The sequence below is a fragment of the Lathyrus oleraceus genome, chromosome 3 (assembly GCF_024323335.1).
Source record: "Lathyrus oleraceus cultivar Zhongwan6 chromosome 3, CAAS_Psat_ZW6_1.0, whole genome shotgun sequence".
Taxonomy (NCBI): domain Eukaryota; kingdom Viridiplantae; phylum Streptophyta; class Magnoliopsida; order Fabales; family Fabaceae; genus Lathyrus; species Lathyrus oleraceus.
The window spans coordinates 228,790,612-228,808,286 of record NC_066581.1 but is presented as its reverse complement, the minus strand read 5'-3'; the positions used below and the strand labels follow the sequence as shown (position 1 = coordinate 228,808,286).

General features: G+C 41.4%; 1 protein-coding gene across 1 annotated transcript in view; it reads left to right on the top strand.

Moving 5' to 3' along the window:
• Positions 1-40: 40 nt before the first annotated feature.
• The window catches only part of LOC127130562 (uncharacterized protein C26H5.04-like), a 62,992-nt gene continuing 45,357 nt past the window's right edge, over positions 41-17,675 (top strand). Inside the window, exon 1 of the mRNA XM_051059548.1 lies at positions 41-1,127. Coding sequence (XP_050915505.1) covers positions 786-1,127 — 342 coding nt within the window. The 5' untranslated portion in view covers positions 41-785. The remainder of the gene's footprint in view (positions 1,128-17,675) is intronic.

Here is a 17,675-nt window from a genome sequence, read left to right as displayed (position 1 = left end):
GGACGCAATCCGGAAGGCATGTGTTTCCTTAGAACCAAACTGTCATCCTCCAGTTCTTCCATCAATCAAAGTCTGGAAACAAGGACAGATAGTCAAAATATATTGCAAACACCTGATGCATCAATAGTTTTCAAAGGCCCCTGAATTCCACCCAAAATATTTCCCAATATTCCAGGTCCCGACTCCACAGACAGAGGCTTGGGTGCACGTACCACCGGATCATTAATCATCAACCCAACAGTTTCCTCATAAACTTGGATAGCGGCAGAATCTCCTTCCAAACGGATGATTTCACTATTAAGATTTTCTCGACCGCTACGCACCAGTTCGTACATAGCAGCCTCATTCATGTCATCTGCAACCACGACGGATCCAGATGCCTTTCGAACGTAACCGTATTCGCTCTCCTTCTCGGAGTCTTCGAAAGTTGTCATGCAACCTCCATGAACGGCAGACAATTATCCCAATCAACACGAGATGCTAGCTTAGAGTCCATAGCTACAATTCTTAAAAAGAATCCAGGAGCTGTCGCTAAGTTTGCGGAACTTCAAAATGGAAGAGCGTTGCATTCTGTAATTGAATTAACCAAGGATTGACACTCTCGGACAAGGTTGCTGGCCTGCTTGTGCCTAATCTGTATAAAGAATTCTTCGTCGCGCGTTCTGTAAGATATAGCAATCAAAACCAAATTGATATATATTTTGCTTGAGCTCCTTGATGATTCTGGTCAAGTTGGAGAAGAGGCTTCCTTTGCTTTTTCAAGTTTAGTTGTTGGAAAGGAAGATATGCAGAAGTTAGCATTTAAAGCAAATGCTATAAACAAATTCTACAATCACTTGCAAAATTGTGATCTACATCCCAAACGTCTTGAAGGGATATTTCTAGCACTGGCCGATCTTTGCTCAAAACTGGAATGCTGCAGGGCGAGGTTTATGTCATTGCAGGTCTTAAATCTACTAATTAATGCCTTAACCCATGATGAAGCCAATGTGCGGACTGCAACTTGCATTTGCTTAAAAAAAACTGTCTCACGCTCAATCAAGAATTTGAGTGCAGGTTATTTCATGAATGAAAGGATTGTCATTCCATTAGCACGGCTTCTCTCTGATCTTTGCACTTCTGTCCAGGTTGCAACCCTTGTTGCTATTAGCAACATAGTAGTGGACTTTACATCAAATAAGTCAACATTCATACAATGCGGTGGCATTAAAGAGCTTGTCCATTTGACAAAGTCTATGGATTCGTCTTTAAGGTTGAATGCTGTGTGGTCCTTGCGGAACGTGATATTTCTCGCTGATAAGATGTGCAAGGAAGCAATTTTTGTGGAGTTGACTGCTTCTTCAGTAGCTAGCCTTATCTGTGATCCCGAGCCTTCAGCTAATTCTAAAACAAACTTTTCAGCTAAGTGAGTTACAGTGGTGAAAGTTTTCTTACCAATGGTGAAGTTTTCGAAATGAAGAGGAATTGGGAGAGGGACCACAAGCTGGAATAAGGACAAAATTCAAAACCTCTCCCAGTACAGACACTTCCCACTACTCTGAGGAAACACAGCAACACAGCAGAGAGGAGAGGAGTCATATATAAAAAGCAATCACTATTCACGAAAAACCTTAAGTTTTGGATAGCCGCCACTGTTCACCCACAAGGAAGGGAGAATTCTGAAAAACATAAAGCACTGTTACTGTTCACTAAGAGAAAGAGGAGCCGACGGCAAGGAGAAAAGAAAGCCATATTTTTTCTTGGTGGTGAAAAGCGGACAAGAAGATCAAAACCGGTTCAGGCGAAACGCTTACTCACATTCATCGGTCGAGCTCGCCGCAACCGGTTAGCTTCCTTTCCGAACTTTATTTTTATGTTTCGATTACGCTTTACATCCTTCTGAGGGAACCATGGTTGTTGTTCCGATTTGAACTCCATGTTTGATTTAGCAATACCGCTGCCTGTTTGTTTGTGATGTTATCTTGCCGTTAAATCTTTGATGTTCAAAATGGAAAGAAACAGAATCTATGTGCGTTAAAGATGAACTTGTTCTGGTACTGTTTTTTCAACTTTGTATTTTATTTAAAAGGTTTGGTCCGTTTTTTTATCTTATGTATTAGTGCTTGAGATCATATGACAAGGATGCTTGTCTGGTGGAGTTGGTAAAAGGATGCTTTGGCAAGCCTTTGGTCTCAGGTTTGATACCCTTGTGCTTCACTTTGGTTTTAGTTTTTTTCACTTTATTCAATTTTTAATCTTTGATTGATTTAGGATCTATTTTATTATTAATCATTTTGTTTTATTTTATTCTCACTTTTCAACTTTAGCTTTTATTTCTTTCGCCGTTATTTTATTTTTATTTGTTAAACATCGATTTTAATTTATGGATTCAACAATGCCCATGTTGTTTATCCATGATTATTTTTATCGATACATTGATGGTATTTCGCTGCGTTTTGATTAATCACATATGACATTTCGATTGTTGTTAATATGTGCAAACCGGCTTTGAGCACATTATCTAGATTTCTTGTTTGTTTTTTTTAAATCTCCATCTGCCTTGCACGTTACTGCGTTATGCGACTTTGATTCGCATCCTCGCATCCCGATTTTTATCCGTGCACGTCCCGATGTTGTTTCCTTCAATTCAATTTTTGAGTGTCTTGTAAATATAATTTTGTATTTGTTGTTTTCTTCACATGGCTTACTCTTGGGCCTTCTTACAATGAGCCAGTTCTCTTGCACTTACACTCATACATTGCATTATTTGTTGTTTGGGCCCGATTTAATTATTCCCGTACTTTGAATCCCCATTTGACAAAATGTACCCCCACTCCCCCGATGTGTAATAATTTTACTGCTTTTCATTTCTTTATTGGTTTGACTGTTTAGTTAGCTACTAACACAAGAATAAAATCAACCATTTCCAAAAGATCAAAAATAAGACTCGATCCAATATCGAGTATTTTCTCAATAAACAAATCAAATCCATTTCTCCCTCCCATCTTATTCCATTTCTTTCAAACCTTCATCAAATGCTTGATCCAACGTCAAGTCATTTTTCATAATAAAAACTCAAAAAATATTAATTCATATTCAAGACCTTTTCAATAAAGATGGAAATGGAACGTGGTGTATACCACGCACTCCTGAGACTAGGGTTCGAGATGGATGTCTCGCCTACCCTAGCTCTCGCCATCATCCAAATTTATCTACTTTGTTTTCTCTCAAACACTCATTCAAATATTTCTCTTAAACGTCCATCAATGCTTGATCTAGTGTCAAGTCATTTTCACAACAAAAACTCAAAATACTTAATTCCTATCCAAACACCTTTCAATAAAGATGGAAATGGAACGTGGTGTATACCACGCACTCCTGAGATTAAGATTCGAGGCGGATGCCTCGCCTATCTTAGCTCTCGCCATTGTCTAAAATTGTCAATGCGGTTTCTTCAAACCCTTTCTCAATCAAATTCAAAAACACTTAATCCTTATTAAATACTTTTGCAAATAAGATGGAAATGGAACGTGGTAGATACCACGCACTCCTGAGACTAGGATTCGAGATGGATATCTCGCTCATCCAAGTTCTCGCCATTATTCAAAACACATCAAACCAATCAATTTCTTTTCTCGCCGCCGTGCGATTGTCTCTTAAACCTTTTCTCAAACGAAAGGTACTTTGTTTCAAAACAATGCAAGGCAATGTTTTTCCACCTGTTTTTGGTAGTCCAACAATGTTTTCGTCGATTTGACACAAAGTAGCTTTCGCTAAAATCGACCAACAAACAAACATTTTTCTACCCAGAACTACGTAAGCCTTGATTTCTCTATTGAGATACGTAGGAGCAGGATTTGTAAATCTTGTCAGGCCCACTAATAAAAAACTTAGGTTTAGTCCTTTGTCAAAAATCCAAAAATATTCTCCTCTCTTCTATTCTTTCCCACTTAATAACTTGAAAAGCCTAACATTTCAAACTAACATTAACGCACACAACTGACCTAATGGTTCCCGTTGAGTACAACGGACGTGAGGGGTGCTAATACCTTCCCCTCGCGTAATCGACTCCCGAACCCTGATTTGGTTGCGACGACCAATAATCATTGTCGTTTTTTTCTTGGGTTTTATCGATATTTCCCCTTTCCTTTTTAGGAATAAATAAAATTCGGTGGCGACTCTGTTGAGTCCATCATTGCGAGCGTGCGATTGCGTTTCGCTAGGTCGTATTCCCATTTTTTAAATTGAGGTACGACAGATGGCGACTCTGCTGGGGACCATACCCAATTCCTAAGTGAGTCAAACCTAGTTAGGACGTTTGTGTGCCTTTGTTTGTTTAATTGTGTGGCTTTTCCTTATTTATTGCTTTTTTTATTATCTTTATCATTATATTGATATATCTGTTGTATATTGGTTCTATTGTGATTGTTGGTATATGGGTATTTGATTGCAAACCATGTGGGGAAGACTCTACACCCGAGTCTAGAGTGAAAAAACATAAGATAGGACGATGGTTGAGTAGTACGGACTCCCGAGGTGAATACTTCGTAAGAGTCGGTACGAGAACCTCACTTAGAGTAGATCCTTTTGCAAATATTGTCACCCGAGGTGTATACCTCGTAAGCTTCAATGTTTCAAAGGGGTCCATGACTCTAAGAACCTTTAGAACATTGAACCTTTGGCCAACTAGAAATGATGGTTGCATAGTGTGGATTCCTGAGGTGAATACTTCGTAAGAATCGATACGAGAACCTCGCTCAGAATAGACTCTCTAGATGGAGTTGACGACCAGAGAGTATTTTCCGTAAGCGTCAAACAGTCTTTTGAATCCATGACTCTGAGTACCCTGTCTAGAACCGAGTCGATGGTTGCGTAGTGCGGACTACCGAGGTGAATACTTCGTAAGAGTCGGTACGAGAACCTCACCCAGAATAGATTCCCTTGATGGAGTTGACGACCGGAAAGTATTTCCCGTAAGCGTCAAACATTCTTGTGAATCAATGACTCTGGGGATCCTTTGTAACAAAGCCCTAGATCATACCCGGTGAGAACCCCTGTTTTGGAAAGCAATCAAATTTATCCGTACCTCGGACCTTTGAACCTATCCAAAAAAAAACATTGCATCCATCCATTCATTGCATACGCATAAAAAGCAAAACTCTTAGTTTGTTTCGCATTATCTCAGGAATCCAAGACTTGTTAGCAAGATGAATCCTGAGAGAAGAGGCAATTTTCAGTTCAAATACAAGAACGTGGACCTTACCAGCCTGCAGAAGTTGAGTGCCAAAGTAACACCAATGAAACTCAACAGCTTTGTGCAAAACTATGGAAGAATTCTGGACATCCTAAATGAGAAGATGGACATGATGACCGCAGTGACTATTGCTCAGTTCTATGATCCACCTCTACATTGTTTCACGTTTTCTGACTTCCAATTGGCTCCTACCATGGAAGAATTTGAGAGGATCATAGGCCGGAATTTGAAGGATCATAATCCATTTCCTAAGTTCGATGAAGATATTCCTCCCAAGAGGATAGCTTTAGCTTTGGGTCTGAAAGTTTTTGAAGTCGTGGACAATTGGGATGTGAAAGGACCTTTCAATGGTTTTTCTAGGAAGTTCTTGGAAGATCAAGCTAAGAAGATGGAAAAAGAAGGGAATTGGGAAGCCTTCTATGCTGTGTTAGCTGTGTTGGTATATGGGATAGTTCTCTTCCCAAATATTGACCATTTTGTGGATCACCTGGCGGTGAGAATTTTCCTCTCTAGTAACCCTGTACCGTTCCTCTTGGCAGATCTCTACTACACTCTCCACGATCGTCATGAGAAGAAGAGAGGAATCATCTTATGTTGTGCGCAGTTGTTGCATGCCTGGTTTAGATCCCATATGCCCGAAGAAGGTCCTTTTGTCTCAAGGGAACTCAAGCCTTCCCAGAAGTTAGCTTCCCTCACCTCCATTCATGTTAAATGGTATATCAGGGATTGGGAAACCGAGAATGTGATTGTCAGCATTGGAGACTTCCCCAATATGCCATTGATAAGAACCAAGGGTTGCATCAACTATAACCCCATGTTATCTCTGAGGCAACATGGGTACCCTATGAATGGCCCTCCAAAAACTGAAGCTTTAGAGCCTTTTATCTTACATAGTGCTAAAGCAGATCATCCCATGGTGAGGAAGATCAAGAGGTCTTGGCAAGCAGTCATTAGAAAGGGTAAGGAGTTGGGTAAGAGAAATGTCATCGCTCAAGAGCCTTACACTTGTTGGGTTAGAGAGAGGGTTCAGATGATTAAACTCCCTTTTCCATTTGATCCTTCTATCTATCCATTGGTTCCTGAGCCAGAACCCATATTACCTGAAGATGTAGAGAAGCTCAATGCCCGTATCAAGGAGTTGGAGTTGGAAAATGTTAATTTGAGAATTAAGCTCGGCCGAGTCTCGATAGAGAATGTGAACTTGAAATACGGTTAACAAAAGAAAGACAAAGAGCTTGAAACCTCCAACAAAAGAGCTAGGGAGTCTGAAGCAAGGAGAGAAAAGTTTGGACAAGCGCTCTACAGTACTAAATCTGTATTCAAGTCAAAGGAGCAAGAGTTGGATAGAGCTTTACTCCGGATTCAAAAACTCAACAAGACTCTGGAACCGACCCTTGAAATGAAAAGGGAAGCACAGCTGATTTCCGAGATTCGCACTCGTGAACTGGAGAATACCATTCAGAAATACAAGGATACTCTGGAACGCGAGAAGCTGAAGACTGAAGAGTCAGAAAGAGTTTGCACACGGCTGAAATATCATTTGGAGTGAGCCGATGCTAGAATCCAGGCACTTGAAGGTGGGGATCAGGATGCTGCCTATATGGTGTTTCTAGGTGAGTGCAGATATTGGAGAAACCTCTATAGGGACATAGAGATGACCAAGGCTGAAGACTTGCGCATCATTCAAGATCTCCAAGGGCTTTACACTAAGTGGAAGGGCAGATTTCTGAGGCTGTCCGGATTTGCGAGTTCCATCATGCGAGAGCTACCTGAGAAGCTGCAAGAAGCTGATTGGTGCATGTGTCCAGAGAACATCCCGCATCAAGTCTTTAATTTCATTAAGTTTTGTAAAGCAATGCTAGAAGGGTTGACTACCGACCTCGCTACGGTTCGGAAAGCCCATAAGCCATGAGCACGTTGTTTGTATTTGAACTTTGATATGAGATTAATGAAAAATCGCTTTTGAGATTCATTTTTATTGTGTTTCATTTCCTTATTACTTTAAATATTTGCGAACAAGTATTGTGGAATTTATGAAATGAATAACTGAAACTAACCAAGAGTTTTGCAAACAAGATGCATCCATACATGCATTCATACATTTTCAAAAAAAAAAGTCTCACCCCGCCCTTTCTTCCTCTAGTTTCACGCTGAATTTTCAACAACAGTATAATACTCGCGCCTGAGCAAGACAGAGAATGGCTGAACAAGAACAAGAGAGCGCCCAAGTTAGAGCTGAGCTGGACGAGATCAAGGGAGGCATGTCCCAGATGCGAGAGATGCTGCAAGCTTTGACCTTCAGGTTTGAGATTCCACAAGCGACTGTAATTTTAGAGACCACGGGCCCAGCAGTGGAAGTCCCACCTCAGAGGACGTTACCCTCAACCCTTCCTCCGTATGGGCTACCTTATGACTTCGTCCCCCAAGCGGAGGTGGTGCACGAAATGGGGCAATCTGTCCAACAAGTCGTGCCATTATCGGTTTACACTGACGCACGTCCAATCATCCATATTGTGGTTCCACCAGCTGCCTATGCTAGGCATATTCCTCATTATGAAGATCAAAACCATATGTATCAGACTGTCGACTCTACAGTTGCTAGTGACGAAGTAAGGTTTGAGGATTTCATAGAAGTAAAGGAGAACATGCAGCTCCTTGAGAAGAAGTTCCGAGATCTAGAAGGAGACCATGTCTTTGGATCTGCTACCAAAGAAATGTGCCTGGTATCCGGGTTGGTGATTCCAGCCAAATTCAAAACTCCAGACTTCGACAAATACAAGGGGCATACTTGTCCAAAGAGCCATCTCATCATGTATTATCGAAAAATGGCTGCACACGTGGAGGACGACAAGCTGATGATCCACTGTTTTCAAGACAGCTTAAGTGGGACTCCTTCCAAGTGGTATTTGAGTCTGGATCAGAATAGGATCAGGTGTTTCCTAGATCTGTCGGACGCGTTCATAAAACATTACAAATATAATATGGACATGGCGCCTGACAGAAGACAGTTGCAGAGTATGTTCCAGCATGACAAGGAGTCCTTCAAGGAATACGCTCAAAGATGGAGGGAGCTAGCTTCTCAAGTTGAACCACCTCTGGCTGAAAAGGAATTGGCCGAACTGTTTATCGACACTGTCCAACCCCAATTCTACGAGAAGATGGTTGGAAGTGCTTCTTTGGGATTCTCCGAGCTTGTTGCTATAGGAACTCGCGTTGAATATGGTGTAAGGAATGGCAAATTAGCGGTTGTAGCTAGAACTTCAAATGCCAATCAAAAGAAGTTCTATGGAGGGTTTCCTAGGAAGAAGGAAGGGGAAACAAATGTTGTGACCGTTGGCCAAGGAAGAGCTCCTCCAAGAAGGAGACCACAATAATATCCACCTCAGCAGTATGTTCAACAACCAATTCCCTATCAGCAACCCATGTATCCAGTCCAATATGCTCCACAACCATATGTGGCTGCTGTGACGCCTGCATTCAATCAACAACCTGCTCAGGCTTATCAAGCGCCTCCAGCTTATCGACCAGCTCCAGTTCAACAACGTGCTGCGGCTCCTCCAGCTTATCAACAAGCACCAACAGCTCCTGTTTATCAACAGCCGAGAGCTCAAGCGCCAAGGCAAAATGCTCAAAACCAAAATAGGAGGCAAGGGGAGAGGGCGACCTTCAATCCAATTCCAATGTCGTACACTGAGTTGTATCCCTCCCTATTGCAGAAGGGGTTGGTGGTTCCCAGACCTATGGGACCTCCACCTGACCGTCTTCCTCCATGGTACAACCCTAATGCACATTGTCCTTTCCATGAAGGTGCCCCCGGGCATGACCTAGAGGGTTGTTACGCTCTAAAGCATAGGGTTCGTGAACTGATTGAGAGCAAGATCTTGTCTTTTAAGGACATGGGACCGAATGTGAAGAACAATCCTCTTCCTCCCCATGGAAATCCTGCGGTAAATGCCATTGAGGATGTTTCTGTTGGTGTTATGATTGATGAGGCGGATGATGTAAAGACTCCTTTGGCAGCATTCCATGCCCGATTGGTGGAAGCTGGCATGATTAATGTTAATCATGAAAATTGTGAAGAGTGTGCTACATACCCAAAGGGATGTCAGGTGGTACGAGACAACATTCAAGATTTGATGGATAAAGGAGTGCTTCAAATATCCAGTGTTGTGAAGAACGAAGATGTGTTGGTAATTGAACCTTGTTTCAATTTACCTGAACCAGTTGAAATCCCATATTATAGTGGTGGAGTGGTTCCAGTGAATAGTAAGCCATTGCCTGTGGAAATATGTATGCCCACTCCTTTTCCCTACAAGAGCACCAAGGATGTGCCTTGGAAATATGAGATTACCGATGTGGATAAGGTAGTTGAACTAAGTGCAGATGCTGAAGTTACAGAAGATGCGAGTGAGGATGTCACCAATATTGCAGGAATGAGCATAATGACCCGTAGTGGTCGAATCTATACGCCTGAATTCAATGTGACTCCTCAAGGGCCGGCCAAGGAATCAACAGTTGCAGCTCCCACTAAAGAACCCGAAGTGGTCCAATCCGAAGATGCTGTTGAATTCTTGAAGTTAATCAAGAGAAGTGACTACAAGGTTGTGGACCAGTTGCATCAGACACCATCTAAAATCTCTATTCTATCTGTGTTATTGAACTCCCAAGCCCATAGGGAAGCTTTGCTGAAGGTGCTTGCTCAAGCTCATGTAACACAAAGCATAACAGTTGACCAATTTGATGGAGTAGTTGCGAACATCACAGCTTGTAATACTTTGAGTTTTAGTGGAGAGGAATTACCTGAGGATGGACAAAATCACAATCGTGCTCTCCATATCTCGGTAAAATGAAAAGATGATGCTTTGGCAAGAGTTTTGGTTGATACCAGATCTTCTCTGAATGTGATGCCAAAAAGAACACTCGCTAAGTTATCTTATCAAGGACCAGCTATGAAGCCTAGTGCCTTGGTAGTGAAAGCTTTTGATGGTTCCAAGAGAATCGTGATTGGAGAGGTTGAATTGCCTATATTGATTGGCCCTCATGTATTCCCGATTAATTTCCAAGTCATGGATATAAATCCAGTATATAGCTGCTTATTGGGGCGTCCCTGGATTCATGCTGCAGGGGCAGTCACCTCCACTTTACACCAAAAGATGAAGTTTGTGGTGGACAATCAATTGATTATCATCTCTGGGGAGGAGGACTTTGTGGTCAGTCACCTTTCATCCTTCGGATATATTGAGGCTGATGAGGACGCTTTGGAAACTTCTTTCCAAGCTCTTGAAATAGCCAATGCCACTTTTGTGGAGATGAAGGACCCTGTTGGGAAAGCTTGTTCATCTTTCGCTTCTCTGAAGAGCGCAAAGTCTAGCATTGAGGGAGGAAACCCCGAAGGTTGGGGTCAACTTATTGATATTCGTGAGAAGCATGATCGCTTTGGTCTGGGATATGTGCCTTCCGCTGCGAAAGGATCCCGAGTCCCTGCAAAGGACAACACCCGAAGCATCCAGGAAGTATTCCTCAGCACATGATTTATCCATGGAGATCAGGTCAATGCAATTGAAGATAACATCGAAAGTGAAGATGAGCCATGTTTGGTTTACCGGTGTGAGACAGCTTTGAACAACTGGAAGGCGGTTGAGATCCCCGAAATTTTTCCTTTGTCAAAGTAATAACTGTTGTATTTTTTCCTTTCAAATCCTTAGCTCTGCCCAAGGCTAATGGATCATGTTGTAGGGCCCTTTTTTCATTTTCAAATAATCATTATCAATGAATGAAAGACATTTTGTTAAATTCTTTTTCATTTATCTTGCTTTCTCTTAAGAAAATGGCAATCTTTTCAAAAACAAAAAACTTTTCATTTATGCATCTTTTATTTTTACTTTTCTAAAAGAAATCAATCATTCAAACATGCAGAATAAATGATAACCCCGTTGAATCCAATGACTTTACTACCTCCCATAACTTTGACTCCCCTATCTACCAAGCCGAAGAAGAGGGTTAAGAAGATTGTTACATCCCCGACGAATTGGCAAGGCTGCTCGAGCACGAGTCCAAAGCCCTTCAGCCACATGAAGAACCGGTGGAAACAATCAACCTTGGCACAGAGGAAGAGAAGAAAGAAGTCAAAATCGGTACCACGCTTGAAGCAAGCATCAAAGAGAGATTGGTTAAGCTGCTTCAAGAATATGTGGATGTATTTGCATGGTCATACCAGGATATGCCAGGTCTAGACACCGACATCGTTGAGCACAAGCTGCCGCTTCAGCCGGATTGCCCGCAAGTAAAACAAAAACTCCGAAGAACAAGACCAGATATGGCTCTGAAGATTCGTGAAGAAGTCAAACGACAATTTGACGCTGGTTTTCTCGCAGTGGCGAAGTACCCACAATGGGTAGCTAATATTGTACCTGTGCCCAAAAAGGATGGAAAGGTGAGGATGTGTGTTGACTATAGGGATCTGAACAAAGCTAGTCCAAAGGACGATTTCCCTCTACCACATATTGATACTCTGGTAGACAACACTCCAAGTTTTGCTGTATTCTCCTTTATGGATACTCTGGTAGACAATACTTGCAAGAGCCTCCTATTTTAATTCCACGTGTCCCAAGAAAGCCGTTAATCATGTATATGGCTGTGCTTGAAGGGTCAATGGGATGCGTGCTGGGGCAACATGACAAAACTGGTCGGAAAGAACATGCTATTTACTATCTGAGTAAAAAGTTTACCGATTGTGAAAGTCGATATTCGCTTTTGGAGAAAACTTGTTGCGCGCTAGCATGGGCCGCTCGTCGTTTGAGGCAGTACATGATTTGCCATACTACTTTGTTGATCTCAAAAATGGATCCAATAAAGTACATCTTTGAGAAACCTGCCTTGACTGGAAGACTTGCCCGTTGGCAGATGCTCTTGTCAGAATACGACATCCAGTACGTAACCCAGAAGGCAATCAAGGGAAGTGTGTTAGCAGAGTATCTTGCTCATCAACCAGTTGAAGACTATCAGCCATTGAAGTTTGATTTCCCTGATGAGGATATAATGTTGATAAAAGATTGTGAGACCGCAGGCCCAGATGAAGGACCGGAACCAGGATCTCGATGGAAGCTTGCGTTCGATGGTTCTTCCAATTACAGTGTGTAACACCTCAAAATTTGCCCTCCTCTCTTGGGACTAGCTTAGCATATTGCATTTCATCTTGTAGGTCATTAGTCATTGCATATTTGCATATCATGTGGAAACATTGAGCAAGTCATCCTCCTAGGTCTTTATCAGAAGATAGAGAGGTTAAAAGATTCAAGCCTGAGGGTCTCATGAATTGATCACTAGCCATCTGAGGGTTTGTGCTTCAATTGGGGTTTCTTGGTTCCTCAAGGAGATTGATCATCATCTTGGTTGAAGTGGTACATCACCATCATCATGGTCTTATCATCACCAAGAGGTTCATTGTTCCTGACAAGCTTCCTTGGGATTAGGGTTTTGACCTCTGGTCAACCCTAATCAGTTGTATTATGCCAATCAGGGTTTTTCAAGGAGATGAGGTCTTCATTGAGATGGGGATCATCATGTGAGTTTATTGAGCTTGTATAAGCTAGGGTTTCATTTTGGAGCCATTTCATCAAGAGGTTGAGGCTCAAATTCATCTGTGCATGACCAAAGCATCTGAAACCCTAGAAAGTCAACAGAAGTCAACCACAAGTCAACTGTTGGATTTGGAGGTGGGAAGTGAGTGGAAATACTTCATTCATGTTCAAACAAGTCTCATTTGACATTTCAAACATCAACATTGAAGAAAATAAAGTCATGACAAAACTTTCCAAAAATAGAAAGTGACCTCTAATTCAAAATTGCCAAAAATGGAAAGGTTTTCAACTCAAGATTACATCATCAAGAAAGCTTCAAATGAAATTTTATTGAACATGAAAGTTATAGATCTTTCTCTCCCATTTCCAAAAAGTCCAAGATCATCAATTTCTCATGTGTGGTTAAGGAGATATGATCAAAACTTGGCCAAGTGAACATTGAACTTCAAAGGGGCATAACTTCTTCACCAAAGCTCCAAATTGGATGGCTCCTTTTGCATTGTTCTTATTTTGACATATATTTTCCAAATCATTCATGGCATTGCATGAAATTTTATCATGTGATCATGTGCTAATTCAAGTGCATTTTGGAGGGAAATGGAGAAATTCAAATTTGGTGCATTGCATGAGTGAAAGTCCACTTGCATTATGTTTATGAGTTGGTTTTAAGTGAATGTGAGCATTTGCATGCTACTATTCACGTGGTCCATGGCCATGATACATCTTTTTTCATTTTTGCATTTCATTCCAATTATCACTAATCCTAATTAACCATTACAAATTAGGATTAGCATGGTAATTAACATGGCATATAAATAGTAAATTATAACAGAATTTCAAGAGGTTAATCACTCTTTCACCATTTTTGGATCTTGAAACTTTTTCCCTCCAAAATTTTCTCTCAATCAAAACTTGAAAATTCTCCACATAGCATAGCATTTTTCTTCCATATTCTGGTTTATTGAGTGTAGTGGATGAAGAATCAAGCATTGGATCATTGAATTCGAGCAAAAATCACGCACACTCCAAGCAAATTCATGAAGATGGAAGTGGAAAATTAATCAAGATCTAAGCCATTACGAGCTCCAATTTCGTCATAAAGCTTCAAGTCATCAATATAGGAGTGGATTTGGACACTTTAGGAGCTTGAATCGCTGGTTTTATTGTTCTGCTCTTCAAGAGGTAAAAACTCGAATCTCTTAATTCTTCAATCCATTGCCATGTTTAGGTAGAGCTTTTCACGCTGATTAATCTGATATAAAATTCGTGTGAAATGGATGAGAAATGAATGAGTTATGCTTGATTAAAGTTTGATATGTCAAAATGTTTTTGCTCGTTTCTCTTTGATCTTGATGAATTAGGATTAGATGTTAATTGATCTGTAATCTCCATTGGAAGAGCTTTCTGTTGATATAATTTTTTGGCGAAATTCTGGATATTTTCTGAACGCATGCACTGTAGCTCCGCCGTCTTCGCGAAGAAGATGGTGGAAACCACCACTGGCCATACGCGTATCACTGTGCGCCATACGCGTATCACTGTGCACCATACGCGTATCACTGTGCGCCATACGCGTATCACCTGCAACATATTTTCAAACTTAAATCCATTTAATCTTTCCCTCCAATTTCCATATGCATTGTCCATTTTATTTTAATGTTGTTTTCCGAACTTCAAAAATTCATATTAAATTGAAAATTGATCCAAAAAATACTTGGTTTTTTGCTATTTGTTCCTTGTTTCATCTAGTTTTTTATCATCATAATTTCCAAATTTTTGCGTGGCTGGATTTTATTTGGTGCTAGGTTATGTGATCATGTATGCTTATTTGACCTTGCCTTGCTTATCTCCTTGTGAAATGCTTGTTTCTTATCCAATGAATGTGAAATTTTGCATGCTAATTCTAGACACTTTGCTGGACATTTTGGCTTTGGTTTGACATTTTTTCCATGCTCCATTGCTGTTTTATGCTTGTGTTTGCATGGTGTGACAGTTTGTGTCACACTTTTGATTGTTCAGCTTATGTGATGTGTTTGCCATGCCAATTGATCTCCAAATGTCCTGATTTTTTGTGTGATGCATGTTCTGGATGTTTAGAATGAGCATGAATTTTCTTGGAATTTTTGGAATCATTTCTGGATTTAATTGAGATTTTTCATTCTGGTTGGTCACTTTTGAGCTTTAAAATTGCCTCGAACTTCAATTGATCATGAAATGGATTTGGTGATTGATATTGAGATGAGACCTTTTGGATTGTGTTCTTAATTGATTGAAGTGGATTCATGTCAATTTTCATGTTCTGTTTTGAATTTTTTCTCCATCCTTGACCCTAGGCTTTGACCTAGTGGTTTGCTTCTCATGTTTGAGCTTTGATTTCAGGTTGAGCACTCAAGTTCCATAGTTGTTGATGCTCTATCACTTGAGTATTTGGTGTTTACTTTTGACTACTAACCTTGTGTGTTTTGTAGGGTTGTTAACTCATTTGAGTTTGACTTGTCGGCTTATGCCTTTGCTCATTGGGTTTGACTGTTGATATTCATGTTGTCTGTTTGTCTGTACAGTTTAACTGATTTGTCTGATGTTTTCAACAGGTACATAAGTTGCTTAAGTTCAATTTGAATTTGATTTTGCTTGGTTGCTTAACCATATAGGTATAATATTTCTGACTTCATGTAGTCTGGAAGACCTGTCCTGTTACTTGGGCAGGCACCTGTCTGAAGCCCTCCTTAAGAGGCAATGCTTGTGTTTGTTTACATTTGTGCCAAGCAGGGAAAGACCTCTATAAGGCAATTGGCAGATAAAAGAGATGTGCAATCCATCTCCTGCTATTCCGTGTGTCATCCACTTTGCTCACACACCTTGTGTTGATGCATTGTGGATATTAACCCAAGATCTTTTTTGTGTCAGTCATATGTGGAGAAGAGTTCCAACTTTCTGAACTCCCACTTTCATTTGTCTGAAGCTCTCCCAGGCCAGGGATAAGAGCTGTGAGGTCTTACCCTCACTTCCCATTTCGTCTGCTTCACCCTAACTCTCAATGTTAGGGTTAAGAGCTAACTACACCCGATTCCAGTTGGCTTGTGTTTCACAGCCTAACCTTGTGTGAGCCCACTTTGTTTGTGTATAGTGTGTGCTAATTATGTGTATGTTTGCTTTGCTTTGCCTGTTTAGGATAGCTTGCTGCCTGTGCAAGTTAGATAGAAACCTCAACCTAGGACCATGGTGGATTACATGATAACTATTAGGCTCGAGTCAGTCTCCCTTCTAGTTTGTCATTTCCCAGTCTCTGGTTAGGAGAAAGTTTCTCCCCTGTTAAGGGGAACTACGTTGCCCTGATCCTCATACCAGATGAGGTACGTAGGCAGGAGGTCGTACGAGATCTCTCCGGGCACCCTTTTTCTTTTGTGTGTGTTTGCTTGACAGTTATTAGGCTCGAGTTCCAGACTCCCTATTAACTTGTTGTTGGTTATCCTTTCTTGTGTGTGTTAGGAGATGGATGTAAGCCCAGCGATTGGCATTCCGTATCCTATTGTTGTGTGCTTGGAGTCCGATATAAGTCCAGCAAGTGGCATTTGGTTTCCTGTGTGTGTTTGTTGGTTCGGAGTCTGATGTAAGTCCAGCGATTGGCATTCGGTTTCCATGTTTGCCGTTTTGTGTGGAGTCTGACGTAAGCCCAGCGATTGGCAGTCGGTTTCCTGTGTGTGTTTTGTTTGGCGTGCGTGAGCCGAACTACGGTAGCTCTGATTCTCATTCCAGATGAGATACGTAGGCATAGGATGCGATATCCTAGCGAGCCCTTTCCCCTCTTATCCCACCTGTGTTGTTTCCAGTGTGTGTGTGTGTGATGTTGGTGAGCAGTTTTAGCAACCTTTCTTCTATTCTTTTGAGCGTGGATCCCGTCGAGTACGACGGATGCGTAGGGGTGCTAATACCTTCCCTTCGCATAACCGACTCCCGATCCCATCTCTCTTTGGTCGCGAGACCATGTCTTTTCCAGGTTTACTTCGAGCGTTTCCTTTCCCTCTTTGGGAAAAATAACGCATGGTGGCGGCTCTGTTTGTTTTGTTTTAGCCCGCCGGTTGTTTTTCGCGGATGCGACAGCTGGTGACTCTGTTGGGGAACTAGAGAAGTTGACCTCTGGCTGGTCCATCTTCCCTAAGCGAGTCTCTCCTAGCATTCTCTAGGGTAGTTTAGGTTGCTTGTGCTGCTATTTATTGCATTTATGATTATTTTGCTGTGTATATATTTGCATAAATATTTGCATGCATCATACTATCATGTTGCTGTCCTCTGTACAGGTGGTTCCTATGATTTGGGGTGGGTGTTCTGAGTGGGGCTAAAACCCAGGCCCGAGTATACACCTAGGATTAGTGTGGTCTCACGTTCCTCACATGCTGGTTGGGCATGTTATTGCGACGTGACATACCACAAGCCGGACGAGGTTCATCTGAGAGAGCTTTTCCATTGTGGAGTATTCCACTTTAGTCTAGTTACCTCTTTTGAGCTATTGACTTCGGTGATCGTTCTTTCCCGGATCTTTGGTTTAGATGATCTTAAGAGAGCTACAACGGCACACCCGAAAGGGCAAACCCGTTGAGTATCTTTGCCCGATTGTCGAGACTATTATCCGCCTTAGGATAACCTGATTAGAATTCACCTGTGAGGGGAGGGTTGATTCGTACAGATGCATGTTTTGATGGTGACTTTGATGGTGACTATTGGTTCAGCCGTTGATCAGAGTCCTATTTATAAGTCGGATTTATGGACATTTATTTCAGAGACGCCGGAGTTCTGTCCGTGTTATTTATCAGTGGGGATCCGTTTATTTCAGGATTCCCCGGGCTGGTTCAGAGGGTCTTATG